Source organism: Cryptomeria japonica, chromosome 5, assembly GCF_030272615.1.
Source record: "Cryptomeria japonica chromosome 5, Sugi_1.0, whole genome shotgun sequence".
NCBI classification, from domain to species: Eukaryota; Viridiplantae; Streptophyta; class Pinopsida; order Cupressales; family Cupressaceae; genus Cryptomeria; species Cryptomeria japonica.
This window is the reverse complement of record NC_081409.1, coordinates 522,591,717-522,609,304: the sequence shown is the minus strand read 5'-3', so window position 1 is coordinate 522,609,304 and position 17,588 is coordinate 522,591,717. Positions and strand designations below refer to the sequence as shown.

Below are 17,588 nucleotides of genomic sequence, written 5' to 3'. Positions count from 1 at the left end.
AATCAACGATCAAGATTGAGTCTGAAGATATCAAGGGTGAAATTGGAGGAGGTTGGAGAAGAGGTTGGAGGAAGAGACACTTGTCATCTCTGTGGTGACAAGTGTCAAGGAGCTTTGCTCATAAAAGGGCAAGTGTCCAAGAGAGGAGACATGTGGCCAAAGTGCCATGTGTCTCAAGAAGAAAATATCCACACCATAGGAGGTTAGGATGTGCAAGATAGGATAGGGTTAGTTAAACCCAAGGTTAGGTGGAATGGGTTAGGTTAGAGGGATGGTTAGGTTAGGTGGTTAGAAGTTAGGAGGCATGTGGGTAATTTGAATTTAAAAATTCAAATAATAGGAAAAGACTGATTAATTCTCAACAACTCATAAATTGATTTGTTTTAATTAATTAGGGGATTAGAAGAATTGAATGAAGTGGGGGGGAGGATTAATTAATTTGAATTAATTAATCAAAGTATTATGAAAATGAACCTATTAAATAAATCCTTAGATTTATTAATAAGTAGATGAAAGAGAGAATTTAATCAAATTGCCTAATGAATTCAATTAAATTAGGAAGGGGGATTAATTAAATAATTGCTTATTTAATTAATTATCTCCAGACCATTTTAGGTGTATACACCTATTTCACAAAGTTTTATGGTGTGAATTGAACTTTTTAAATCATCCACTCATGACATGCTAGGATGGATATAGAATAATTGCTCAAACCAAGGAATAACAAGACAAAGTAACTTTTAATTCAACATTTTTTAGTATCATTTGATGTTTTTTCTCTTTGCTTAGCCATCAAGAATTGCTAATCTTCTTGTTCTCCATATTTTTAATAATTAAGATTTGTAAGATAAAATAATAAACTACAATCCTTATATATGTTTTATTCTACGCTAATTTAAATTAAATAATTTCCAACTAAAAATTTCTCAAATAAACTTTTTGTATCAAAAACCATTATACCACTATGAATCATAGATTTTCTATTACATCATTCTAAAGTACAAACTTTATATCTTTTTAATATTAATATTCTAAAAGTAAAATCTTTAAAACTTGGTTTGAAAAAAATAGATAGTGGAAGATGAAGGATCAACCAACAAATAGGAGTTGTCAGTTATTTGTTAGTCCCTGCCTTAAGCCTTAAGCAGGGAACTAATGTTTTCATTTCCAACATTAGTATACTTTGATAATTGTGCAAATTGAAAAATTTAATCTTATATCAAAGTTTCATTTTTGTTCCTATTAAACTATTTTAAAAATTATTAATTATTTGATTTGTCATTGGCTATTTCATTTTTTGCTGGGGTTTTAATTCTTTTATATTTGAAAATTAAATAAGTATCCAATAGGAAGCTATTATTAAAATATTTAAGTTGAAGACTATAATGTTAAAAGTATTTTTATAAAACTATGTAAAAATCAGTTTTATAACTTTTTCTAGATAATTCTTTAGAGCAGAGAAGAAGCTGCGAACATTCTGGATGCTGCTTCAAACCCTGGTGGCCCACCCTGGCGTTCTTCTACTCAATCGATTGCAACTGATGACCAAGCCTTAGCTTTGCATTCTGACGTGAATTTCTCTGGAGCACCTTTGAGGTCTGTTGCTTTTCTTATTAATTCAATTTTCATGTCTGTCTAAGGACATAATAGCAACTACATGCTCATGATTGGAAGTGACATTGGCTAGTTGGCAAAGTTGCCCTAGCTGTTTTCGGTTTACTGCACTAGGCTGCTTGTGTTAATTGGTAAAGTTTTATTATGTGAGGCCGATAGGCCATTCACACGTTTCCATTTGCTATGTCGGCCTGAAGGATCCGACCTTAGCTATCACATTAACATGCTTTTTCAAAATTCAGCTGTATTTTGTGACTATGCAAAGAGTTAAGTATGTTCTCTGCTCGGCTTGTGATCAGGGCATGAATGTTCATCAAATCAATATTTTTTTGTCAGATGTTGTATTTGTGACTGCCCTGGTAGCTGTGTATGGAAAATGTTGAAGCTCAGATAAAGTGTATGAACTGTTTGACTGAATGCCTTAAATAAATGTTGTCTCAATACATTTTTAGCAAGTGCGAATTGGCAGGCATTAAGCTTAATTTCAAAGATCTTAGCGAACCGAATTGATTTAACCAGGTGAGTTTCTAGAAAATTTCATGCTTTAAGATGAAATGTTCTCTGCAATTTCTCTCTCTATTTTCTGATGACCCAAATTCGCAGTGTTGCTTGAGTTTGTTTGTTTTGACCACAATTTTGTCCATTGTACCTTGCATCCATTTGCTGACAAACAAACCTGTGAGGACAGACTAATCCTAGTCTGCAATAGTTCCATGGCGGCGTGGATAAGCGGGAAACTCAAAATTAAAGAGGGGTCACATCCAAAATATCTGACAAAAAGGGCTACTGTCGAATCTTCCGCAGCTATTCTGCCAAGAATAAACTTTAAGGGCTAACTATATAATAGCATTGCAAAACCCTGTATGTATGCAGGGTCTTAAAAAACGATGTAATAACAAAGCAAAAAGGCGTAGGAACATAGAAACTGTGAAATAGAAAGCCGTTGTTGAACATCCAGAATGGACCAGGCGGACTTCATGAGACTAAGGTTCTCCTCCTCTGTCAAGTGGACATTAACAACACCGAGCACACGTCCTCTTTCCAGTTGCGTAGGTAGGATAAGAAAGACCTCTTCTTCAATTCTGTGAAAACCCTTGGCCAGAACGGAAATCGGGTGGCTCTTTCTCTGGTTACGCAGCAAACTCCTGGCCAAATTAGTCATCGAGTACATTACAGCATCTGAATTTTTAGGGTGAAGGTGTATTAAATTCAATATGCAATGGTGGTTTATTTTCATTAGCTGGCTATGTTTTTCAATTTATAAATGCCCAAGGAGAATGCCTCTAAGGAATTTAGGATTTTAATTACTCTTTATTGTATTCTATACATTGGCTAAGCAGATTACCACAAGAAAATAAGACTCTTTTATTGACAGGAACTTCACAGGTGCAGATGTCCATTTGTCCATTTTTATCCTTTTACAGAGTCTTTGAGTTTACATGATTCATTTGTCATTTTCTGAATGCCTTTCCAGATTTTTTAAATAAAATCTATTCTGTGCATATACTACAATCATCGCAGTTTACGAGTAACATTTCTTAGCGGCATTCTATCAAACAGTTCACTGTGCCCTGAGGCAGGGAGGATGTTGGCAAAGGTTGTGCAATTTGGCTTTACAACTACTGACAGGAGCTCGCTAGATACCCTGCTTTGACTACAGGTTAGGTTCATTGTTTGTCTGATATCATTGCCAGAGCTTAATTTCCTGAAAATGTACAAGTTTGATTATAATATGTGTACATTTACATTCAATTTTGAGTCCGAATTCTGAGTTATGTTGAATCTATAATCCGTCCAATTCGTTCATGTTAGACTTTGTTGTGTAGAAATCTTTCTAGTCCAAGATTTAGAAACAGAGTATATATATTGTGATCCTTGTCTTGTACGATTTCGGCATTTGGATCCTTTGTTTGAAAATTTGTTTAAGCATGAAATCTTTAGAGGGCGACTTATTTTTAATTGAGGTTTGAGTGGATTCAAAGAGCCGGAGAATTCTTTCCTCGCCACATAAAGTTGGAATAGTTCTATGATTTATTCCATTCAATTAGCTTTTAATACCAGACAAGTTTTCTGTGGATTTGAATTTTGGGTTTTACCGTAACTTTATGTTTTATTTTTTTATATCATACCATTCAAGTACCGCTAAAACAACTTAATATCATATGTGGTGAAGCTCAACAGAGAGCTAAAGCGGGGAGGGTTTTTCGATATTATGGCCACAATCTCAAGGGATCTGTACTTTATATAATTCCATATCAGAAAGCACTTTCTTTACTCCTTATTTTTATATTTAGATTGTTGTACAGGATTGAGTTCAGCTTCAGTATCAGCAGTTTCAACTAGCTAAGTCTCCTCCAGTTTAAGCACCTTCAGTAGTTCTTCCACGACTATTTCATAAGTAGCACCAACACCTCCAAGAATAATAGGAGCAGTTCTGGTTTTTACATAAATCACATTGCCCATTTCATTTTCTTTGATTATCTGCCCCCTGTTCCTCTTATAAGGCACCACATCACAGCTACCATTTCCATAATACCTCCCCCCATTTCTAATTTCTTATAAATTTTAATTTATTTTTCAAATATTATATTATATTTAGACCACCATTCCCAAATTGTGAAAAAAATTCCACCCGTCCTCAAAATCTGTCCTCAAGTCCCCCCTTTCCAAAACCCTGCTGAACCATGTTTACTTTCGTTGGCATATTTTAACTCTATTTTGACAATATTAGACTATCACGTCACAACAATTCGATATTTTTCAATGTCTGGAAACCTTAACCACATCAAATGTATCTTTAATAATTTAGTTCTTCATTTCACTCAAAACTCTCAACATTACATTGATAAATAATTTGTACATTGATTTCTTTGTATTGCTAACTTCTTTTTAAATTTCCAATTTGTGATATTTTGCATGAATGGGAAACTTCACCGCATTGTATTTTTCATTGATTTAACCATTAATCCATTGACTAGAAAATTATGTAACTTCAAAATTATGCAATCTTTTAAGCTTCGCATTATAAACCTCTACTCGTGAATTTGTGGGGCTTCAATCGTCACTTTTCCTTCCATCAATACTCTCCCCTCCATCCTAGAACCTACTAAACTCATACTCTCCAAACCAATAACAAGCCTTCTTTTTCATACTCTTTCAATAGAAAGGTTCCCATAGTTAAAATATTCAAGGACCCACATCTCCCATTTTATAGTTCTTTACAGTTCATGGAAAAAAATTCCAGCATTCTATATAAAGCTCCATAAACTCTGAGCTTCTCATAGTCTAACCTTTCATAATCTCTTGCATTCGAACACAATTAATATCTGTTTATACAAGGTATTAATTGTTAAAAACAACTTTTATATGAACAGAGAAACACAGAATTCTTATTTAAAATACAAACCACTTTATTATCTTTCAATTTTTTCCACCACATTCAACACACCGACATCTATAAACATTTCAGTGCTGAAATTTTCAAATTCAAAGTACAAAACTAAATAAACAATTAGCATGTAGATAGAAGTTTCCGACTAAATGGCTTTGTACCCTGATTCTATGGAAGCATGATGTCTGGTACTATAATAAAAACCATTTGATCATTTCTTTCAAACTCTACTATGTGCAAAATTATTCCCTGCATCTTTAAAAGCCGATCAGAAATATAATAACTCCAATAGAAGAGCTTGTTCAGCCAACTCCACCAAACACTTTATCAGATCAAGAGGTGAGGTATGTACCATAGAAATGGCCTCCAAGTGAGCTCCTTCTTCCATGAAAGCAATATTACCATTCATGATCAGACCATTTTCAAGTGAGGTCCAACCTTGATTCAATAATGTTGATGCCATACCACTTTCAACAACTTTGGTCATCAGGGCACATAAATAAACAATCTAGACTTATTGTCGTAGTACAGACTTGAATATATAGGTTGAATTTACCACTTGAATCATAACATTTGCAAAGTAAGTACTTTGAACTTTAGAGTTATATCTAATGACTTTCTTAAATTGCACTGTCTACTTGTATAATAGTTTTGAAGACGAGTTCTTAGAACACTACAACACGTTATCTTATCAGTTGTTAACTATTTTCAAAATTACTTAATTGTTCTCCACACTTCAATGCATTGCTTACATGTTTTTAGCTAAAGGCAGGGACTCATGCTGTCTCACAGCTCTTGTTTATTTGTTAAAACTTTTAACTCCTATTTGTTGGTGAACAGCAACTTTTATTCATGAGTTTTTTAAACATATAACGGTGGTGGGGATAAGGAGTCACGTGTCATAGGACACGTGACATACGAAGAGAAAAGAAGAACGTTTATAAAGGAGAAGAAAGGCGCGAACGCAGGTTGTGGCAACTTTGGAAACTGAGGGATTTACGTGACTATTCAACTACCTCCCCACAATACCATACACATACATTTCACAAACCTATCATAACTCTTCTCAGGCGTCTCACTGTCACGGATTCGATTTATTTTTCCTTTCTTTTCCAAAAGGCAAGTTAAATTCTGGATTCTTCAATGAACAACTCTGGTCAATGTTGGCATTTGGGAAAATTACGAGTCCTGACAATTCCGAATTGGAGTCTGGTATTTTAGCGGACAAGATAGTCTGAATTTTGCATTAGGTGTCTCTAGATGCACTGAAGATCAAGCTGGTCTAGCTGCAAATATTCGCAAAGGTAAAAGAATCCCTCAAACTCAGGTTTGCGAGCGTTTGAATCTACTTTAATTTGGTGCAATTTAAGGTTAAATTGAAAATGGAGGGAGAAGAGTGTGAAATCGAGGAGCCTCTGATGAGCAAAATGGAAGCGGAAAGCGAGAGAAAGCTGCAAATGGAATCGGAGAGCGAGATTAAGGTGCAAATGGAATCGGAGGGCGCCTGCGAGGTCAAAGCGGCGTCACATTCGAGATCTGAAAGACTTAGTGACGAAATCGGCGTGGAAAGCCTCGATTATGCTCCCATTCAGAGCTTTGTCTCGGCTAAGACCAAAAGAGTGTACACACGCAGGCATTTGTACGGGTACGTATTTATATCGTTCCATTTATAACTATGCACAGTTTAAATTCATGAACAAAATCTGGATTAAAAATTATTTATACCGTTTTCTGCAAATCTCGCTTTTGAAATTTCGCCTCACGTAAAGAGCGGGCGCACTGTCGTGATGGCTTTTGAAAAACTTTATGTTATTTGTGTCTTGTTCGTGAGCTGGTAATCAAAACTCGCCGCCTCTGTTTTGTAATCCGAAATTCTATCGACTCACCTACATATAAGATTCACGAGGTTTTTACAATCAGTAAATTGAAAGTAGTTTAGATAGAAATGTGCTTTTTATTAGTTTTTAAGTTTCTGATCATAATTTTTGAATAAGCATAAAAAGAAAATGGAAAGTTTCTGATCGTTTAATTGATTAAAAATAAAAAAAGATACAAAATATATATTTTTTCTAAAACCTGTTTTCACGCATAGATATGAACACAAAAATTTGGTTTTATCACTACTCAAATTAAAATTACAACTCACCCACTGTTTAAGCACCATGAATTTCTACATCAATTTTTATACTGTATCTTACTTATACGGTGCAGACTCATTTAATGTGATGTAAATAGCTTAAAACTTGACGTTTCCCACTTTTGAGAGAGAGAGACCAAGGGGAAAGTTTACTCATAACCCTTTTGATTTGTTTCAAACGCATAGGCTACAAAACGGAGAGACTGTTTTTTGTCGCTAGACTAAATTTCTTTTTGTATTGGTTGATTCGAGTTTGAACTCGACCAAGTTCGATATTAAAAGTCAGGCTGATATGTATGCAAATGTCAAAGTCTGAACAAGGCACGGAGAAACTGCGATTGAATTGAACATAACTTTTAGATTACTAAAGTCGAAAACATAAGGAACTTCTGTTAGAGACCCCATGCTGGGATGTTGAATAAATCACGAGATCAGAACATAGACTTCTATTTTCAATATATCGTCATTCGATGTCAGAACTACGGCTCGGCCTTTGGAAATCTGCTTGAATGTTTGGCACTCTTGGGATTATTTGAATCCTGTCTTTTAGGGTATTCTTTTTATTGTTTATCGATTGCTTGTGTATAGGCCCTGGAACAATAAAAAGTTAAAAACAACACACTATAAAAGAAATAAGTAGCGGTTGAAAGTCTTCCCCACTTTTGATGAATGTTGTGGAAATTTATGTTTGGGAAATGTTGGAAGTGGACGAGATGATGATGTTGGTATATATTTCATTTGTGAAAAAGGGGATTCAAACCATATATCTGAAAGGGCGAAACCTGTTTGAACTCCATAAATGAAAAGGAAACCTTTAGCAATGGTATAAGAATGAAAGTGATTATGGTTTCATTTGGATTTTTGTGTCTCTATGAGGGAAAGCGTACATACCCGCAAGAAATTGTTTCTAGACAACGGTCTTCTATGTGCCGAATTTGAGAGATTTTGTATTTTTTTTCTGTTTGCCACATATATGTCTTAATTATCACACAAGATTTCCAAATATAAAAATTGCCATTAATATATGTTGCACCACGTATATCTCAAACTGGAAATTTCATATTGTCTAAGTTTGGAATTGCAATGGTCTAGATAATGATTTGTTATGATTTGAGTTGGTAGATTTAGCATTAAACAAAGGCCCTGGCCTATTGGAACAGACACGGATCAGTTAAATTCAGCCATATGGTATGTATAACCATGAATGCAGCTGATTTCTTATATGTCACCTGTCAGCTTGTACTCAATGTAAACTGAATAATATGATTCATGTTTGGCGCTCTTGAACAACTGTGGATTAGTCCCTAGTTTCCATACTTGGTCCTGACACGGTCTTGGTAGATCAAATTTTTTTCAACTAGGCAAAAACTCCGTAAGACTCCGCAAAAGTTGGGAACTTTATGAAGTATTTAAATTTGTTTGGCAAAAGTTTTATGAAAAAAAAAGTTACAAAATGTATAAAATGAGGTTGTCAAATGTTAAGGAAGTGTTTCTATTAAATTTCTAAGTTGCCTGTTCTTCAAACCCGTACGCTGGTACCGCAAAATTTTGAAAAGGGGTTTGGGTTCGTTAGTGCAAAAACATATATATGTGTGTGTGTGTGTGTGTGTATACATATATATGTGTATATATACATATATGTGTATATACACATATAATACATATACATATATATACATATATATGTATGTATATATATATATATATATATATACCTATAAGCATGAATTAAGATTAGCATGTCACATAGCATCATATAAACAACAAAACCAACATAAACTTGTAATCGTAGCATCATGATCATACCATAATAGCATCATATACATCAAGTTTAATATCAAAATGACAAAATATTCAAGTATCATTATTTCAACTTTCAACAATTTAAAGTTTAATCATCAAATGGATTCTCTAATTCATCATCCTCATTCTTCTCCTCCTCCTCCTCATCATTGACATTGACATTAGATGAACCAATGCCAATGTCACTTGCACTTGCACTTGCACTATAAGTTTGCTCGCTATCCGAGTCATCAAATGCAACAAGCTGATAAGCGGAAGCATCCAAATCAGTATGCTCTGGCTCTATACCCCACATTTTTGTTTCCCCTTGGTTGTAGTCACGTTGCTTGTGTGAAAGAAGACGTAGGTTGAAATGCACACATACAAATTCTCCACTCTTTTTGATTGCAATCTATTGCATTTTATTGAGTGGATGAAAGAGTATGTGCTCCAATTTCTTTCTGAAGCAGATGAACTAGCAACCTATGAAGATAAAGTAAACAATTAAAGTTATAAATTTATAAAAATTAAAATTAAAAATTACTAGCAACCTATGAAGATAAAGTAAACTATAAATAAACTTGTGATAAATTTTAATTAATTAAATTTGTGATAAAACTTTGACAGCGAGGGGTTGTAGGTTTTGGAAGCATGTGCCATGGAAGTACCACCAACTATGAGCATCCTTCTTGGATCTATGATGAAGAGCATCAACACTTAGACCATTTCTATTTGCAAATTCTATGAACTCATTTGTAATAATATCTCGCAAATCATCATGAGGAAGAGTCTAAGGATTGCTGCCTTGTACCCATCAGACACTTCTAGATCTCTCCATGGTGCAATCCTTCTTGGTTTATCAAGAAATTGATTGCTATAGTACTTTGGTGTCAAGGCATAGGCAAGAAAATGCAAAGGATTGGTCATCTTATTCCACCTCTCTACAACAATTGCTTCCACTTGTTTGAAGAATTTCTCCTCGGGGTCATTCTCTCTTGCATTTATAATGCACTTCATTTTTTCAAGCATTGAGTCAATGCCATCATAAATCTCACCAATGCAAGGCCTATCCATGTCGGTATAGTGAATCATTCTCATAATGGGCTCAGTGAAACTAAGGAGATATGTCACAAGATCCCACCATGACTCATTGAATATCCGTTCCCTAATTTTTGCTGCCCTCTCACTGCTACTGTGCTTCCATGTAGTCCAATTTGTGCTGATCACCATATTGCAAAGTGCCACTTTAACTTTCACAAGTCATCTCAAGACGACTGTGTTTGATGCAAAACAGGTCTAATGAACCTATAACACAAATTAATGCCAAAATGATTAAAATGTAAAGCCAAACTTTAAAGAAGAATACACAATATAGCTTACACAATGATATTATGAACATTGAAAATTTTAAAAATCAGAAAATGTAAAATTAAATTACTATTTCACTTACTTTCAATAGCTCCAAATTTGAAAAGGATCTAAAAATCCCTTTAGACATGTGGTGGTTTGTGATGAACATCTGGATGTCCTTAGCCTTTGCATACACATCTTTGATCCATTTAATTTTATTCTCAATCTTTTGTAGCATAAGATTGAGTGAATGGACCACACAAGGTGTCCAAAACATGTGATCATAGCGTTCCTCAACCGACAAACTAGCAGCTCTACAATTTTTTGCATTGTCCATTATGACTTGGACAACATTGCGGGATCCCACTAACTCAATGGCGGAGATGAGAATATCTGCAGTAAATTGACCATCTTTTACTTGGCCCTCACAATCCATAGCTTTCAAAAACATTGCTCCTTTAGGGGACACCGCTATGACATTGATCAAGGGACGATCTTTTAGAATCTTTCCACCCATCGGAAACAATTGATACACCTGTCTCAGCCCATGAATCTCTTATGGGTTTCAATGCATCTTCAACCCCCTTCATCTCTCTTTCCAATAAGTTTCCACGTACCTTCTCATAATCTGGGTCCTTATACCCTTTTGGAGCTTCATTAGCCAACCCATTTGCATATATGCACCTTGCTACATCTTGGTCAGCAATGTCTCGACTCTCATTTTGAAATGTTTGTAAAGGCCCCTTTGTTCTTTTGCGTGTTAAGGGTGCTTCACTTTGAGGTTCAGCTATGGAAAAGAAGGGGTGGTTTTCTACTACAACATTGGGATTAGATGGGGGTTGCATTCCTTTTATTTTTTTTGGTGCGGTTTGATTCAATCTATAGGATTCTCTCTCTTTTGCTGCCTCATGCTCTCTATTATAGTTCATCACCGTCTCATCTAGTATAGGTTTACCGTTTTTTCCAGGGCATTTTTTGATGCCTCTTCCTGGTATTCCACACAAATGGCCTACCACCCAAAAATATGAACTATTATGTTCTACACCATAGTTTTAAAAATCGGCGACTCGCCTCGGACTCGCCACAGACTCGTGAGTCCTTTGGTGCCGCGAGTTGACTCGCCTGGACTCCCTGCGAAAGACTCGCGAGTCTTTTGCTCGGACTCGCGGGCCCAGAAAAAGACGCCCGTGAAGGGTTAAAAAAGCTTTTTTTTTTCATTTTTCTCTTGATTTTCAGTTTTGTTTGGTTTTAGCAGGTTTGTAGGGTTTGAAGGAGTAGAGGGAAGAAGAAAAAAACGACAAGAGAGATCTAGGTAAGGATTTTTTCTCTTTCTTTTTTTTTTCATTTGAATCATTTCATTGTTTTGAAACTGAAAAAAATCTTGAAAAACAAGGGGATATGCTGCCAAATTTTTTTCTATTTTCTTTCCTAAGTTATTTCCTCTTTTTTTTTTTCTTGTTTTTGAATGCTATTTTTCCCAAATGATTCATTGTCATTTTTTTTGTTGATTTTCCATAAAACCTTGCTGATTTTTTTTTTTCATGTTAAATCAGCAATGGCAAGTTCAACTCCAAGGGCAACCCCAAGGTCAGGAAGACAAAGAGATAAAGCTTGGAAATATGGGATTGCAGGAAGCAAAAAGGGGGAGGTCACTTGCATCGAATGCACAAAATGGATGACTGGTGGAATCAATAGATTAAAATACCACCTTGCACAAATACCTGGATATGGTGTGGAGGCATGCCCCAAATCAACTCTTGAAATTATTAGAGAGATGAAGGCCATTCTTGCTGAGAATGATATGCATAAGGAAGAAAGGCAAAAAACAAGAGAAGCCATGGCAGCTGCAATGAATCCCACATTGTCCATTTCGGGTCCCATTGGTCACAGTCGGGGTCGTCAGTCACTTTCATCTTTTGGTGACAATGAGGGTGAGGCTAGTGGCACTCCTGTTAGATCAGACCCTAATTTTTTTGTACCACGCAATGTTCCAGGTGCACAACCTTCACTTGAAGGTACAGGATGGAATAGAGAGAAGCATGAACAAGCACAGATAGCAGCTTCAAACTTTTGGTTTTACAATAATCTATCTTTCAATGTAGCAAACAATGTGTATTGGGAAAGTTTTGTTAATGCATGTACAGTGGCGGGTAAGGGGTTTAAGGCCCCAATAGGTCATGACTTCAGTGGGCCATTGCTAGAGAAAGCTGTGCAAAATACACAAGGTGTGGTTGATGATCAGAAAAGGTATTGGAAGAGAAAAGGATGCAGCATTTTATCTGATGGATGGACAGATGGACGGAATAGGACTCTTCTCAACTTCTTGGTGGCTTCAAATGGTGCAATGGTATTCATAAAGTCTGTTGATGCCTCAAATGAAATAAAAAATTCAGAGACTTTGTGTAATCTGTTGGATGGTGTGGTTCGGGAAGTTGGAGTTGAGAATGTTGTCCAAATTATCACGGACAACGCAGCTGCATATGTATCTGCAGGTAGAATGCTTATGGAGAGGCATCCTTCGATTACATGGAGTCCTTGTGTTGCACATTGCTTGGACTTGGTGCTAGAGGACATTGGGAAGACTGGATGGGTGAAGAAGGTGGTTGAAGATGCAAAAAGTGTCACCAAATTCATCTACAACCATACTTGGGTGCTTGCTTTGATGAGAAAACACACAAATGGCAAGGACCTTGTGCGACCTGGAGTGACATGATTTGCTAGCCACTTCATCACTTTGCAGAGCATTCTTAGTGCCATTCCTCATCTTAAGCAGATGTTTGTGTCAGATGCTTGGTTGGGGTCTACATACTCCAAAAGACCTGAAGCAGAGAAGATTGTGAGCATTGTTTTTGATGAAGGGTTCAATAAAAGTGGAGAGTTGACTGCGGTAAGTAACAAACACAAAAGTAAAGTTTATACAATCTTGTCTATTTGCTGATTTTATTTTTTAGGGGTTGATTTTGTACTAATTTAAAATTTGTTTTCATTTTTTTAGGTGACAGAACCTTTGGTAAGGGTTCTTTGTATGGTGGATGGAGAGGGCATGCCAATGGGTTTCATTTATGAGGCCATGGATAGGGCCAAAGAGGCCATTTCACATTACTATCGTGGAAATACAAGAAAATGTGAAATCCTTTGGCGCATCATTGATCGTAGGTGGACAAACCAACTCCACCAACCGATACATGCCTTCGCCTACTTTTTGAACCCGAAATTCTACTTCTCTGATTCATTTAGGGCTGATGAGGAGGTCATGGCAGGTGTTATTACATGCATTGATAAGATGACACCTGATCCTGAGTTGAGAGACAAGGTTCTTGATGAGTTGGAGGTGAGATTTGACATTTGCAATTGCTCTATCTTTATTTATGAATTTGGAAATGTTCATTATTGAATTTGAGTTTGACACTTTGACTATCTAGTATCTATTTCTGAATTTGGAAATGTTCATTGTTCAAGATCTACAAAGGTGCAGAGGGGAGACTCTTCTCATCACAACTAGCAATTGATAGGAGAGGAAAACAACAACCAGGTAAAAAATTTAGTAACTTAGTTCAATAGTGCAAGAAAAAACCTACAAACTTGATTGTCACATTTTTTTCTCAATTCTAATATTTCTAAATGTTTTTTGTAGATTTATGGTGGGAGAATTATGGTGCCGGCACGCCTAATCTTCAAAAGATAGCTATTCGTGTTTTGTCTCAGCCATGCAGTGCTTCTAGGTGTGAACGAAATTGTAGTGTCTTTGAGAGCATTCACACAAAGAAGAGAAATAGATTGTCACAAAAGCGGCTCAATGATCTAGTATTTGTTCCGTACAACCTTCGCCTTCGAGTTAGACAGGTGGAGGGTGTTTTACATGAGGCCATTGACTTGGATGAAATTGATCCATATGGTGATTGGACCATGAATGAACAAAATGATGGTGATGATGTCCTCCTTACCGAAGAAGAAATTGCAGAAATAGAGAGAGGAGCAGCACAAGATGCAGAAGGAGCAAGATTGGATGAAATGGAGGATGAAGATGAGGACGAAGATGAGGATGATGAGGAGGACTTTGACTTTGAAGAAGAATCATCTCACCATTTAGATACCACAACACCCACTGCTACTACTTCTAGCTCAAGGCCTGAAAAATTGAGCTATATTAGGAAAAATACAAAGAGGAAGATGTAGTCTTCTCTTTGGTTTGTTCATTCACATTGTTGTTTTTCACATTTGGAGTTGGAGTTGGACATATCATTATATGTAATTTTGTGAACATTTATATACTTATGCTGCCATTATACATTTTAGAGTTGAAAGTTGAAACTTGAATATGCTGCAAAACTTGAATATGTTGCCATGAATGATGAAATTTCAAATATTGCGTGTTTGTAGATCATATGACATGTGTGATGTTTCAATTATGGCACTTATGTTCTCTAAATGCATTAATTTCTTTATGTTTTTTTTGTAAAACTACACTTTTTTTTTTTGCCGAGTCTTTGTCGAGTCTTTCGCGAGTCTTTCACGAGTCTGAGTTTGAGTCCAAAATTTTGGTTTGCCGAGTTCGAGGCGAGTCCGAGATTTTCAACTATGTTCTACACCACATCCTTGGCATCTCCAACAAAATCCCCCACCTCTTGGAAGCAATCTTATAATGTCTACATACTCCCATACGGGAGAATTTGGATCATTTCTTTGTTTTTAGATTGATTGTTCATTTGTGCCAATGGAGGAAGAGGTAGATGCCATTCTAGTTCCTATGGAAAGAAATAATATAAACACATTCAAAAGAAAAACAAAATAATGAAAAACAATTAATGTTCCATGTTTGACAATTTGTGAAACAAAAATAGTTGAAAAAAGTGTTCAAAAACCAATGGGAGCTTGCAAATGAGTGGAAATGATGCTGCAACATTTGTTGAAACTTCAAAAATCAGTCTTTAACTCCTATTTGATTTTGGAAGCCAAACTTTGTTCACCCTTTCTTCAACCTGCTAGCAAAAAGCTATTGTTTGCAACACAAATGAGGAGAAATGAGCAAAGTTTATGTTTTAAAACTCACTTTTAGGGTTATGTTTAATTTTTTATGTGTTGGATTTGAAAAAAAATTAAATTTTGCAAAGAAAACCACCTTTTTGGGTCATCAGACCTACGGGTTTGACCTGGGTCCGTCCTGGCATGAACCACGCTTGTGAATCATGGACCCTGTCCGGGCCACAGGCAGATCAGACCAGGACTAGAGGGCCAGGGGGCCGAACCCTGCAACCTGGTTAGATTTGAATACGAATAGAGTACTAAATAACATCATTATGTAAATACAATAGTTAGGTGATCATAAGTCAAAGGTGATCATTATTATGAATTTATGATGATTGTCTTTGAAAATCATAAATTTCCTCTTCTTTGTTATAGTGAAAAATTATATAGAAGGTCTAGTGGTTTGCCTTTGGCTGCATGTTATTTCATTTTTCAAAAATCAAGTCTGGAGGGAAATGGAGAAACTCAGAAACCAAAAAAAATAATATTGTTTTTCTTTGAAAAATTTATATAAAGAGGAGTCAAGGAATGAAGGGAAAGGGAGAAACTCAGAAACCAAAAAAAATAATATTGTTTTTCTTAAAAAAATTTAAATAAAGAGGAGTTGAGGAATGAAGAGGGTTGCCATTCTGAAAGATCCCTGATGGATCTCTTTTGCTGATCTGCTGTAATTTTTATTATTTTAAATTGAATTTTCTCGTTTATTAATATTTTCTTTCAGAAATAGACAGAAGTTGCAAAAGGGTTGGATTCTTTTTGTGTTTTGATGATTTTTCAACAAGTAATAAATGAAGTACAAGTACATGAACAAAGTATTGAAAATGAAGTTCATATATAGCCAAAACAAATTCGATTCAAGGCAGATTTCTGAATATAAAATCAAATATTTGACCAGATGAAGATTTCCAATAATTTCAGGAAGATTACAATCAGGAATGAACCCAACCTGGATGCTGAAAGAGTAATATAACCAAGAATGAAGCTGCGGCAAGATTCTAGCCCTCCAAGTGTTGCACGTGGGAAGGAAAGTGGCTGCTAGGTACAGCCGTATGACTGCCAAGTACACCCAACTGGATAGAAACCCCCAAACCCCACGTTGAACTCTATCAGAATCATTGAAACCTCTAGAAAGTGTGCCGTACAATCTCCAAGATGCTAATAACTGCAAGCGAATCCAAACCACTGTATTGGGGGCGACGTCCCAAACAGGCAAGGCATTGGGATTGGCGTCCCAGATGTTGAAAAGCTCTTCCAGAGCCAAAATCTCAAATCCAAGATGTAAAATGTGTAGAAGATACCCAAGAATTAGGTCTCAACTTCCTTATAACACCTTCCCACTTAGCTCGAACCCTAAAAGTGACTTAATGTGGCGTTTAGGGTTAAAATGTTATATTTCTCATTTTAAGTTGCCAAGTGCATAGAAAACGACCCTTTTTCAAATATAAAGAAATCCGTTCACCGAAAGGATCTGAGTCAAGAGAGAAATATTTAGAAAAGTCGAAGACCTTTCCAACGAACTATTACAACAAGGGATACGCATCCAGATGAGGCCAAAAACCCCTTATTACTCCAAAATGGCTATAAACATAGCCTTATTTAAATAATAAACGCTAACTTAGGAAATATTAAAAATATAACCCAAATAGCTGCAAAATGCTCAAGTGACACCACAAACCAGAAAGTCAACTTGCCACCTGTCTGTGACTGAAGTCGAAAATCAAGGATCCACTGACAATCTCATCCCTAAAATCTAGGGATGCTCCTAGAAACTAGGAAACAAACCCAAATCCTCTGAAACTGAACCCAAGGAATAATCTCAAGGAGACCCAACCTTGGGTATGGTCATAACCTCCTAAATAGTAGGGATATCCTCCATAAACGTAGGAACTGCCTCCTAAAAATAAGGAACTGCTCCAAACTGATCAACTACTGCCAGAACACCAAGTCCCAAACACTGTATAACCACACTGAGTCTCTATCCATCACTGTCAGCCTACAAGACCCCATAATAAGCTGACTCACATGTCTCTGCTAGACAGAGCTAAAGAGGGGACATGACACATTCTATATTTCAAGTTCATTTCTCTTGATATTGAATATCGTTCCTCTTTTTTATTAGAGGATGAAAATTCTATGACAATGAATAGATTTGAAGATGAAAACCTTGCTTTTCATTTGAAGAATTCCTTCTTCAAGAATTATCATTGTGTTGAATAGATGCAGAGTTCTTCCAGTTTGAATTATTTGGTTATGGTATTGTCTATCTATGCATTTTAATCTGATATGGAA

At 36.0% G+C, this 17,588-nt stretch overlaps 2 protein-coding genes across 14 annotated transcripts in view; both read left to right on the top strand.

The window, feature by feature from the left end:
- Positions 1-1,416: 1,416 nt before the first annotated feature.
- The window catches only part of LOC131060938 (uncharacterized), a 198,006-nt gene continuing 181,834 nt past the window's right edge, over positions 1,417-17,588 (top strand). The window contains exons 1-3 of one of the 13 annotated variants that reach the window (XM_057994389.2): positions 1,417-1,596; positions 3,175-3,274; positions 5,846-6,650. In XM_057994389.2, the coding sequence (XP_057850372.1) occupies positions 6,388-6,650 (263 nt within the window). In that variant the 5' untranslated portion in view covers positions 1,417-1,596; positions 3,175-3,274; positions 5,846-6,387. The other 12 variants (XM_057994392.2, XM_057994390.2, XM_057994388.2 and 9 more) reach the window with 12 other exon arrangements.
- On the top strand, positions 13,042-14,545 carry LOC131060939 (uncharacterized). Its single transcript, XM_057994398.2, has 4 exons — positions 13,042-13,161; positions 13,270-13,605; positions 13,734-13,806; positions 13,909-14,545. Exons 1-4 carry the CDS (start codon positions 13,048-13,050, stop codon positions 14,448-14,450), a joined length of 1,065 nt encoding a protein of 354 aa, XP_057850381.2. The 5' UTR covers positions 13,042-13,047; the 3' UTR covers positions 14,451-14,545.